Source organism: Mizuhopecten yessoensis, unplaced genomic scaffold (assembly GCF_002113885.1).
Source record: "Mizuhopecten yessoensis strain PY_sf001 unplaced genomic scaffold, ASM211388v2 scaffold8365, whole genome shotgun sequence".
In the NCBI taxonomy this organism is placed as follows: Eukaryota; Metazoa; Mollusca; class Bivalvia; order Pectinida; family Pectinidae; genus Mizuhopecten; species Mizuhopecten yessoensis.
The window spans coordinates 838,383-850,255 of NW_018407511.1; the positions used below are offsets into that span (position 1 = coordinate 838,383).

The following is an 11,873-nucleotide window of genomic DNA, read 5'->3' on the forward strand; positions in this document are numbered from 1 at the left end:
GCAAATGTAATTTGATCATTAATTCTTACCATTATATTAGAAATAATTACAATTTATTGAAAATTCAATCAGGTATTATTAAATCAAATATTACAGTGAATATTCTTAACACTTTCAGGTGACATTCATACATTCTCTTTCAAGCTATAAGAAAGTTTATCTCGTTCTGTATATATTTAGAATGCTTCCATAAAGTTTCTCAGATTCAATCATAAATAATATAAAATACACTTTTCCTTTTCCACAATGTACATATGAATTCTTTACTACCTGTCTAAGAATCGCTGAAATGGTCCTCCTGCCACTTTGTCTCCCATGAGAGCCATAATGAAACGATTCTTACCAATCCTGTAACCAAGGCAACAGTAAACGGTAACCAAGGTAACCCGAAGATTCATTACCAAATGTCAATAAAGCAACACAGGAAGTCAAAACTATATGTGGTAAATGGTAAAATCATGAGCCATTTGTAGGTAACAGGAATGTCATTAATTATGTTATCAAGACAATATGGAAAGTACTGAACCATCTGTAACTAAGGCAACGCATAAAGTCATGCACCAAAACAGCAAGTTAAAACAGTTCTTTAATAAAAGCAACCTGAGAGCTGAGAACCTAATATGTATACAGCTGTAACCAAGGCAACAGGACAAGTCATGAACTTTATAGTGTTAACCAAAAGATATGTGGAGAGTCATGTAAAAATGTATTATATTTATATATATACAAGAATTTGTAACCAAGGTGACAGGGAGAGTCATGAACTATACTATTAAATCCTATTTACTCATTCACCCCTGAATACACATTTGAACTCACCCAATTCAAAGGTTGGTATATTGAAATATATAATAAAATTTCAGGGGTGAATGAGTTAAAACAAAAAAACTCTTATACTTGTGACTGAGGCAACTGGGAGAGTTATGATCTAGGCATTTGTAACCAATGTTACAGAAAATATCTTGAGCTGTATTTATATGAAGTTGTAACCAAGGCAACAGGGAGTCATGAACTATATCCATAGCTATTTGTAAACACGATGACAGGGAAAGTTATGAACAATTACAATGACTTAAGAAACCTGAAAATCTTGGGTGAAGTAGTGTTACCTTACTTGAAAGTTGATTAAAAATTCTTTCAAATCAGCACCATTCATAATTTAAATTGATCAAATTGTCAATAAAATCACCAATAACACAGGTGATTGATAATTCAGTAATATGGTAACTAAGACACTGATGATACAATATATAGCATAAATAATTCATAGCAAAATAGGACGAAAGAAACAACATGTATGTACAGAGCAGTATATATTATGAATTAGTAAGTTTTAAAAATTGAGTGACATATTCTCTAGGTTACTGGCTGTCTTCTGGATTCTGGATAAAAACAGCATATTTAATAGAAGGAGAAAAATCTCAAATTTATCAATGAACTTTTCAGGAAAACAAACAATTAACAGATTAACGATGTTTTCAATCTAACTCTGATAAAGTTAAAATGTCAATCAAATTAGCAAATCAATCAGCCATTAAAAAGACAGCAGATCAGATTGAAAACAGCCAGTTTATCACCCAGAAATCATGTTCCAAATTAAATCAACAAAAATGTGTAAAATAAATGTGCATTTAGGTTAAAGTTACTATATATTAATATTTAACGAATTAGTAATTGCACACCAACACTTATGTTCTAATTTTGGAAGATAAAAATGTCATTTATTCATATTCTGCATATTTATACATTTATTTGTAATTACAGATTTCTTAATATCTGTGGAGAATGTGAAGTTTTGTTATTAACTTTCAGTAGATCTCTTTTTGTCCCAATATTACTTCAAAAAGATCAGCATAATTTCAAACCAAAAAAAATATTCATTCATAAATGCCAGGAATAGAAAAAGACAAAAGTTCAAACATTTGAAATTAATATAACATTATAATTATACATCACTGCAAACTGTGTTTCAAATAATCAGAAACAGGAGATAAACAAGAGGTCCAAAGGGCCTAAAATTGCTCACCCTGAAACTCAAATAAATGATAGCCATTTCTTACACTGAACTTTGACCTGTAGTATTACAGTATATCTCACCACATATCTATATATATATACTTAATTGGTACACTGAACTTTGACCTTAATTATTACATCATCAAAATACCTATATAAATCTAGGTTAAGCATATTGACCTATGACCTCTGGCATAGAATTAAACTAAACCTATATAAACCTCTAACATATATATTGACCTTTGACCTCCAGAATAACACAATCTCAACTCATATAAAGTTAAAACCTATTTCAACATTGACCTTTGACCTCTGATATTACAGAATCTTAACACTCATAAAACCCTAACTGGCTCACTGAGCATTAAACTCCATGTCTGCATCTCTAGAAAATCATAAAACTTGAACCATCATATTGTGCAATTTCTGAATTAGATCACAAAAGCTCCATACCTGTAACAGTGTTACCTATGTTTATTTCTTAAATTAGCCACAGTTCCTTTTGTGATTCAAAACTCCTTATCAGAAAAAAATGTGACAATACACTTTTAATAACTCAACTCAAAAGAAAGAAAGGATCCTGAATTGAATAAATCTAAAGCTTGCCCCCAAAACCATGCTAGGTATGTAATATCAATGATATGACATTCACAACCATGCTAGGTATGTAATATCAATGATATGACATTCACAGTTCTGGAGAAAATGACTCTTATAGCTTAACACAATCATCTATGGATGGTATTCTTTTACTTTTGATTTACAGAAAAATCAAGATATGAAAAATTATAGTATCTCTAGGAATCAGAGTTCTTAAGAAGAAGATTTTTTAAATCCATATCATTTTTATTAAGTTATCACCTCAGTGTGTTTCCTCTTTTATAGCCTCAGGGTCCTGACTTCAAGAAACCACAGGCAAAAAAATTCATGGAAGATGGACAGACAAATAACAGACGTACAGACAGAGGACAGATGGACAGACAGATAAAATATGGCAGTAGATCACTTGAGCGTTTGACTCAGGTGAGCTAAACAAGGTATTAGTGTTCACTCTCACAATGCAGGGTGCAGACATTTACCAACCTTGTCGAACGTGAATACAAAATTCTGTCACAAAAAGAAGACACAGAACACATACACTTTAGTTGTTTACATATAGCAGCCACCACAATACCCTGTTCCCATGGAAACGAAACCCCAATTTACCCCAAAACCCAATTGTGATTAGCTTTGTAAATTGAGCACAAACAGCCAACAAATATCATTTCATAATTGACTTTGAAAAAAAAAAAATGAAATCCGTAATCGTGTACATGTATTGTGAGTGGGTTATAGATAGTAATTTCTCATCATGACCTTGACTTTAAATCTGTCCCATAAACTTGACTTGAAATCGCTCATCATGGAATTACTTAAAATCTCTGATCCTATCATGATGTTGACTTAAGATCTTTCATCAAGCCTGTATTCATTAAACTGTTCTCATGCTCAAGCATAGATTTTGTGCTCAGGCCAAATTTCTTGTTCAAGTCTGGGAGGCAGGGTGTTCTACTGGTAGGACACCGGTCACGCGACCCAAGGGTTGCGGGTTCGAGTCACGGCACATGTTGACATTGGCCTTTCTGATTGTTTGACATAACTTAAGCGAGTTACAAGAAAGTTGGTTTGAGAATCTAAGCTTGAGCATGAGAACGGTTTCATTAATACGAGCCGGATTTGACTTGAAACCTTTCATCATAACCTTAACCCTAAGATCTATCATGACTTGATCTTAGATCTTTTATCATAACCTTGTCTTTCTTAATAGTAAATCTCAATTTTTGCTCTTAAAGTCTTACATTGTTAAAAATAAAATAAAAATACATTTTTCAATTTTTCAAGAGCAATATTTTGATAAAGATCATGTCACCTTTCTCTTCACTGCTCATTTGTTATTTTTGCTTTACATATATAAACGTAGAAGTTTGTGCATGGTGTAATTCCATTATCTGCAGTTTTAGTTTGAACTAATAAAGTCAGAAGCATATTCAATAAAACTAAATCAGCTTCCAAATCTGATCCAGAATATTTTTTGAAATATATTAAATATATTGCAGGGTATGTATACTGGTAAGATAAAGAAAGCAAATTGATCGTCACATTAATATTAGTCCTGAATTATAAACCCATATCCCACCAAAGGTTATAAGCAGCAAGCATTTATGAAGTTACAAATACATGTATACCCTAAACCTGATTCCTGTCATACAGACAGCAATAATTGACATAGTTTAAAGTGATTTTAAATATTTCAAGTATTAACAATCAAATCCCCTACACTCCAAACTTAAACCTCCTGCTCTCTCAATTTGTAAATTTGTAAATTATTTATCTTCCCTCTTGTTAAATGCCGCCAGCCCCCCCCCCCACCCCTGAAATTACACTGAAATTTTAATTTAACTGTAAATAAAATGTTATTTTAAAAATGTGTGTCTTATTTAGAATTGCTAATAAACTTCAGAATATCTAAAGAAAGAAATCTCTAAAAGTTTATAATAGTTCCTTCAGTATTTACGGTAGCTACATGCAGGTACATGCTAAAATCATCCTTATAACATGTCTAAATATAAAACAACAGTAACACCAGACATGATTTCTAATGGGATCTAAATATAGAATGCTATCTATAGACATCAACATGAGTCTAAATATGGAATAGCGTATACAGACCAATTCGTATCTCAGACAAAGATACAGAATACCATAAATTATACCATAATAACCTACCTTGCAGGCGGCAGCTGTCTGACCTTTGCGGAGGTCACTCTGTTGTCAAGGCAACGACCTCCTTGACTTATATACTCCCAATTCTTTGTTTTAGAGTAGGTTAGAACATCGTCTGGACGGACTGCCATGGAGTTGACCAAAGAGATGGATGGAAAGAATGGAAGGGAGTGTCTCGTTCCATTAGCCAACTTGGCCATCATGGTAATCCCCATGCCAACACCAATATCACTATGACAACAAATCAATGCTTAGTTGCCTATGAGGAATATATCAATAACTTTGTATCACATTAATTGTTTGAAACCAACTCTGCAGTTTTCAAGTACTCGAGAGTCTCTAAGACAACATTGTGGAAAATTGCTATGACATTTAATTTATCCATCTTTTTGCAGAAAAAATAAACAAACCGGCAAGTTTGTAGAGTTATTGACTCACACTGTTATGTACTACAATTTAATAAATAATAAAAACAAGTCTATGACTTTAGCGTTTTATCAGCCTAGGGTTCCAAATCCCGATTATAGACACAGTGACACACATTTCAATTCCTCTGCAATGTAAATAACACAAAATTGTCATCAGGTCATTGAAATTAGTCAAAGCAGTGACCTGAACACTGAGGCACCAATCATTTCTCAAAAAAACCCACCGAGATATAAATAAATATGATGGAATTTAATAACTTGCTCATAGTTTACCTTATCTTCAGCAGTCCAAAGAAATTTTCAAAAGCAAATTATTTAAAATTAAGAAAGAAGCCTTATTTCCTGTACCTAAACTCTCGGAGACGCTCCTGGTGGATGAGAAATCGTGGGACCCAGTAGGCCCTCAGCCTCCGCAGTACATCGTACTGGGTACGTAGGAAGATGGTGTGGCTCAGATTGGCACTACTGGCAGTCTTGGAGATCTGGTTTCTGGCGTCCTCCGTCAGATTCATCTTATATCGGTCCCGTATATCCCTGACAAAATTAAAATAGAATGAATTCATGTACTGCAAGCTTTTAAACAAACTTTGAATGTCTAAATAACATAATAACAAATCAAACGTGAATTGAGAGATTTCTTGACTGTAAATTTTGGCCCGACACTGAAAATAGTCTAATATAATGTGTATTGTAATAACACTTCACTTATGCAAAGTTACCAGACTTGTGAGATAGATATTTTCCTATTTTTACCTGAAGGAGATGTATATATTTTCCTATCTTTACCTGAAGGAGATATATATATTTTCCTATCTTTACCTGAAGGAGATGTTTATATTTTCCTATCTTTACCTAAAGGAGAAGTATATATTTTCCTTTCTTTACATAAAGGAGATGTATATATTTTCCTATCTTTACATAAAGGAGATGTATATATTTTCCTATCTTTACCTGAAGGAGATGTATATATTTTCCTATCTTTACCTGAAGAGTCTGTTTCTGAGGTCATTTTTAGACAACTCGTCAAAATTTTCCACTGTGTCTTTGTAATACTCGCAGTCCAGCCAGAAGTTGACGAGTTGGTCACCCGCGGTTCCCTTAAGGAACTCCTTGTAAGCCTCCATACCTCCGTACTGTACCAATCAGAATGACTACATGTGAGCATCATACGATTAGTGTGGTACTATCATCAAATTGTCATCCTCATTGTTTCATTTCATCATATCTTATTGAGTAAACAATAGGATTGAACAGCAGGCTAGGCCTATATCAGTTTTCTCTTCATTGTTTTGGGAAAGAACAGTGATGTTAGTGTTTTTCCGACAACAACTCTTCCACTTTTATTTATTTTACCTACACATACATGTACATAAATCGAAGCTTGGCCAAGAGATAAATGTCTTGTCCCTAAACTTTTGTTTATTACTGGTAATAATTACAGTGTGTTTTTAAGAGGAGATAACTTCTTAACCCTAACTAAAATCCTGAATTCACCATTGAGACGAAGTGAAAATATTCATCCATGTCCCTTCAACTGAACCCCTTCGCTAAGGAACTACCTCAATAAAAATGTCATCATCCCAGAAACAGAGTTGAACCAATGACCATGAATACGACAGGGATTCGATGATGTCTAACACCTTCCTGGCTGTTGAGCTAAGTGAAGACTTACTGAGCCTAGAGCCTGTTCCTTGAGCTGTTGTATAGACATTTTGAGACGCCCCTCCAGGTTTTTTACATCGTTTTCCGTCTGTTCTTCACTGACGTGTTCATCCTGGAACGTGACGTACACTTGTCCATGTGTGTCTGGTTCCTCCTCCCCAAATAACAAGTCGAAGTCGACATACCTTGGGTGTCGCATGTACTCCTCGTAGTTTACAGGGGCAGAGAGGGCTCTGTAACAGGTAAACATGTAACGCCAATTCCTACTTAATATTTTGTTTACATCTTCTTGTATCATGGCTAGACAAGACGGGAGTATTAACAATTTGTTACTAACCTCACAGAGACATGAGATGGGAACAATTGTTACTTGATGTTCATGGATATTTGTTACCAGGTGTCAATGAACTGTAATAGGAAAGAAATGCACGGCAAGACTGGGATTCAAACCAGAGGCCATCCAAACTCCAGATGGACGCTCTATACGCCAATACTTCCTGGTCCCCGACAATCGACCCAGTCCAATTCCGTTACATTCCTCGACCCAGTCCAATTCCGTTACATTCCTCGTTCTTTTTTTCAAAGTCTTTGACCGCGATGGCACAACTATTTACAACCCAGGTTCAGTTATCCCCCTGCCAAGCATTTGCCCAGTGCTAGAAACAAGGGTTGGCCTGTTTGCCAATTTTGTGACAGGATAAAGAGAAAATGCACGGCTAGACTGGGATTTGAACCTGGGACCCTCTGAACTCTAGGCACCGACAATAGACAGAGTCCAGTTCTGTTTCAGAACAATTCTAACCCAACAGCAATGGAAAATCATTAGCCTTTATCAGGGTTGATACAATAACAATATCTCTATTAATACCATGGACCATTGTACAATTATTGACCAGGGTAGATACCATGGACCATTGTGCAATTATTGACCGTTATCAGGGTAGAAACCATGAACCATTGTACAATTATTGACCTTTATCAGGGTAGATACCATGGACCATAGTACAATTATTGACCAGGGTAGATACCATGGACCATTCTACAATTATTGACCAGGATAGATACCATGGACCATTGTAAAATTATTGACCAGGGTAGATATCATGGACCATTGTACAATTATTAACCAGGGTAGACACCATGGACCATTGTACAATTATTGACCTTTATCAGGGGAGATACCATGGACCATTGTACAATTATTGACCGTTATCAGGGTAGATACCATGGACCATTGTAAAATTATTGACCAGGGTAGATACCATGGACCATTGTACAATTATTGACCAGGATAGATACCATGGACCATTGTAAAATTATTGACCAGGGTAGATACCATGGACCATTGTACAATTATTAACCAGGGTAGCCACCATGGACCATTGTACAATTATTGACCAGGGTAGATACCATGGACCATTATGCAATTATTGACCGTTATCAGGGTACAAATGTAGATACCATGAACCATTGTACAATTATTGACCTTATTCAGGGTAGATACCATGGACCATTGTACAATTATTGACCAGGGTTGATACCATGGACCATTGTATAATTATTGACCAGGGTAGATACCATGGACCATTATGCAATTATTGACCGTTATCAGGTCACACATGTAGATACCATGAAACATTGTACAATTATTGACCTTATTCAGGGTAGATACCATGGACCATTGTACAATTATTGAACAGGGTAGATACCATGGACCATTGTACAATTATTGACCTTTATCTGGGTAGATACCATGGACCATTGTACAATTATTAAACAGGGTAGAAACCAAAGACCATTGTACAATTATTGACCAGGGTAGATTCCATGGACCATTGTACAATTATTGACCAGGGAAGATATCATGGACCATTGTACAATTATTAACCAGGGTAGAAACCATGGACCATTGTACAATTATTAACCAGGGGAGAAACCATAGACCATTGTACAATTATTAACCAGGGTAGATACCATGGACCATTGTACAATTATTAACCATTATCAGGGTAGATACCATGGACCATTGTACAATTATTTACCAGGGTAGAAACCATAGACCATTGTACAATTATTAACCAGGGTAGATACAATGGACCATTGTACAATTATTGACCAGGGTAGAGACCATGGACCATTGTACAATTATTAACCAGGGGAGAAACCATAGACCATTGTACAATTATTAACCAGGGTAGATACCATGGACCATTGTACAATTATTAACCAGTGTAGATACAATGGACCATTGTACAATTATTGACCAGGGTAGAGACCATGGACCATTGTACAATTATTAACCAGGGTAGATACAATGGACCATTGTACAATTATTGACCAGGGTAGATACCGTGGACCATTGTACAATTATTGACCAGGGTAGAGACCATGGACCATTGTACAATTATTAACCAGGGGAGAAACCATAGACCATTGTACAATTATTAACCAGGGTAGATACAATGGACCATTGTACAATTATTGACCAGGGTAGACACCATGTACCATTGTACAATTATTAACCAGGGTAGAAACCATAGACCATTGTACAATTATTAACCAGGGTAGATACAATGGACCATTGTACAATTATTGACCAGGGTAGATTCCATGGACCATTGTACAATTATTGACCAGGGTAGACACCATGGACCAGTGTACAATTATTGACCAGGGTAGATACCATGCACCATTGTACAATTATTAACCAGGGTAGAAACCATAGACCATTGTACAATTATTAACCAGGGTAGATACAATGGACCATTGTACAATTATTGACCAGGGTAGACACCATGGACCATTGTACAATTATTGACCAGGGAAGATATCATGGACCATTGTACAATTATTAACCAGGGTAGCCACCATGGACCATTGTACAATTATTGACCTTTATCAGGGTAGATACCATGGACCATTGTACAATTATTTACCAGGGTAGAAACCATAGACCATTGTACAATTATTAACCAGGGTAGATACCATGGACCATTGTACAATTATTGACCAGGGTAGACACCATGGACCATTGTACAATTATTAACCAGGGTAGAAACCATAGACCATTGTACAATTATTAACCAGGGTAGATACCATAGACCATTGTACAATTATTGACCAGGGTAGATACCATGGACCATTGTACAATTATTGACCAGGGTAGATACCATGGACCATTGTATAATTATTGACCAGGGTAGATACCATGGACCATTGTACAATTATTGACCTTTATCAGGGTAGATACAATGATTTATCAACATGAGGTATTTTCCAGTGCCCATAGTTTTTACCTGGCATGTCTCAGGAATGTTTCCTCAACATCCGAAACTGGTACATGTTTCCGACTCCGTCTAGAAGATTTCCGATTTTTCTCTCCATCTGAAAGTTGGAAAGAATCAAAAAAGTTCAAAATAATGAGTTAATTGATTAAGTTCTTATACTAATTTTCATATCAGTTTGCTATCCTGTACTTGATATCAGATTCAGATATGTGTCAGAAATGATCACTACGAAAAACAACCTTGACTCTACAAGGTGTCCCAAATTAATTGCCCTATATGAACATGCAGTGGTATAGGCCTTGCCAATTATAGGTCCCTGAATCTGCAGCAGGTGAAAATTAACGTAAAATTTAGAACCAGGTAGTTAAGAAATTGTTGCCAAGTGCAGGTATTATTTACAACTAGTAGGGAAGATGAGAACCTCATTAGAGTGAATAGTGAACACAACACTGTGATCCTTACTTGCTTGTTTTTCATCAAACTTGACCACAGTGTTTTCTCTGGATTTTGGTGTACGGTCAGAGTCCAGAGCTAGACCTGGTACAAAATCTCGTGTAAAACTCAGCTCCCTGAGGAAGAAAAGAAATTCATTTGTTATTGAACTAATATATTTATTTGCCAATCCCAGTTAGATGAATGAATGCAAAAAATATACAGTAGAGTGTGAATTCCAAAAAGTGGTCTTTTAATACAGGTTCAGTTCACAATGAAATACTACAATGGGGAACATTAAATGTGGTCTCTGAACACAGGTGGTCTCTTTATACAGGTGGCCTTTTCATACAGGTTCAGTTCACAATGAAAACACTACACTGGGGAACATTAAAAGTGGTCTCTTAACATAGGTGGTTACCTTATACAGGTTCAGATCACAATGAAATCATTACAATGGGTAACATTAAAAGTGGTCTCTTAACATAGGTGGTTACCTTATACAGGATCAGATCATAATGAAATCATTACAATGGATAACATTAAAAGTGGTCCCTTAACACAGGTGGTTACCTTATACAGGTTCAGATCACAATGAAATCATTACAATGGATAACATTAAAAGTGGTCTCTTAACACAGATGGTCTCTATATGGAGTTGGTCACATGAGCTGGTTTGGTTGTATCTATAAATTTAAATCTATGCCAACATTTACCAAATTTCACTTGAGATCCATTAAAATTTTATACCAAGATCAATGAGTCCACTCATATAAAAGGAAGGAAACCACTCATTACACAAGTTGTACGTACTGCAATAACCTCACCATAAAATGGTAAGCAAGCCACTAAACAAAAACAACGGAATTATGGCTCAAGATTTATTGTCTGCAGCTATTGATCTACATATCAGGTGGGATTGTTATTTTAAGCAAATCCAAGTTGGTAAGGGTCTAAGAAACCAATAACACTGGAAACCTAGGCTACGATCAATAGAGTATTTGAAATTAAAAAAGGATATATCATTTGCTGTTTAGTATAAGATAAGGGATGGGTTTTCCAAAACTTATCAGATCTTCCCACTATCTGGGAAATTTAAAAAAAATGAAGAATTTCAAATTAATTTCATCAGTGTAGAATTTGCCCCCATCCCTGATTTGATTGTAAGAATCTTAGATTTTAGTTTGATTTTTTCAGTCTAACTTCACTTATTTGTCCTCTTGATCAAGGAAAAAATAACAAAATGTATGAAAAATAGTGGGGGAGTGGGAGGGGGAGGGGGAGG

At 35.4% G+C, this 11,873-nt stretch overlaps 1 protein-coding gene across 10 annotated transcripts in view; it reads right to left on the minus strand.

The window, feature by feature from the left end:
• Positions 1 to 11,873, minus strand: part of LOC110455726 — a 73,988-nt gene that overhangs the window by 34,395 nt on the left and 27,720 nt on the right. For 8 of the 10 annotated variants that reach the window (XM_021506045.1, XM_021506044.1, XM_021506046.1 and 5 more), the window contains exons 6-13: positions 10,619 to 10,725; positions 10,166 to 10,253; positions 6,880 to 7,102; positions 6,192 to 6,340; positions 5,556 to 5,741; positions 4,783 to 5,010; positions 3,100 to 3,123; positions 271 to 348 (exon numbers count right to left, since the gene is read on the minus strand). In XM_021506045.1, the coding sequence (XP_021361720.1) occupies positions 271 to 348; positions 3,100 to 3,123; positions 4,783 to 5,010; positions 5,556 to 5,741; positions 6,192 to 6,340; positions 6,880 to 7,102; positions 10,166 to 10,253; positions 10,619 to 10,725 (1,083 nt within the window). The remainder of the gene's footprint in view (positions 1 to 270; positions 349 to 3,099; positions 3,124 to 4,782; positions 5,011 to 5,555; positions 5,742 to 6,191; positions 6,341 to 6,879; positions 7,103 to 10,165; positions 10,254 to 10,618; positions 10,726 to 11,873) is intronic. The other 2 variants (XM_021506048.1, XM_021506053.1) reach the window with 1 other exon arrangement.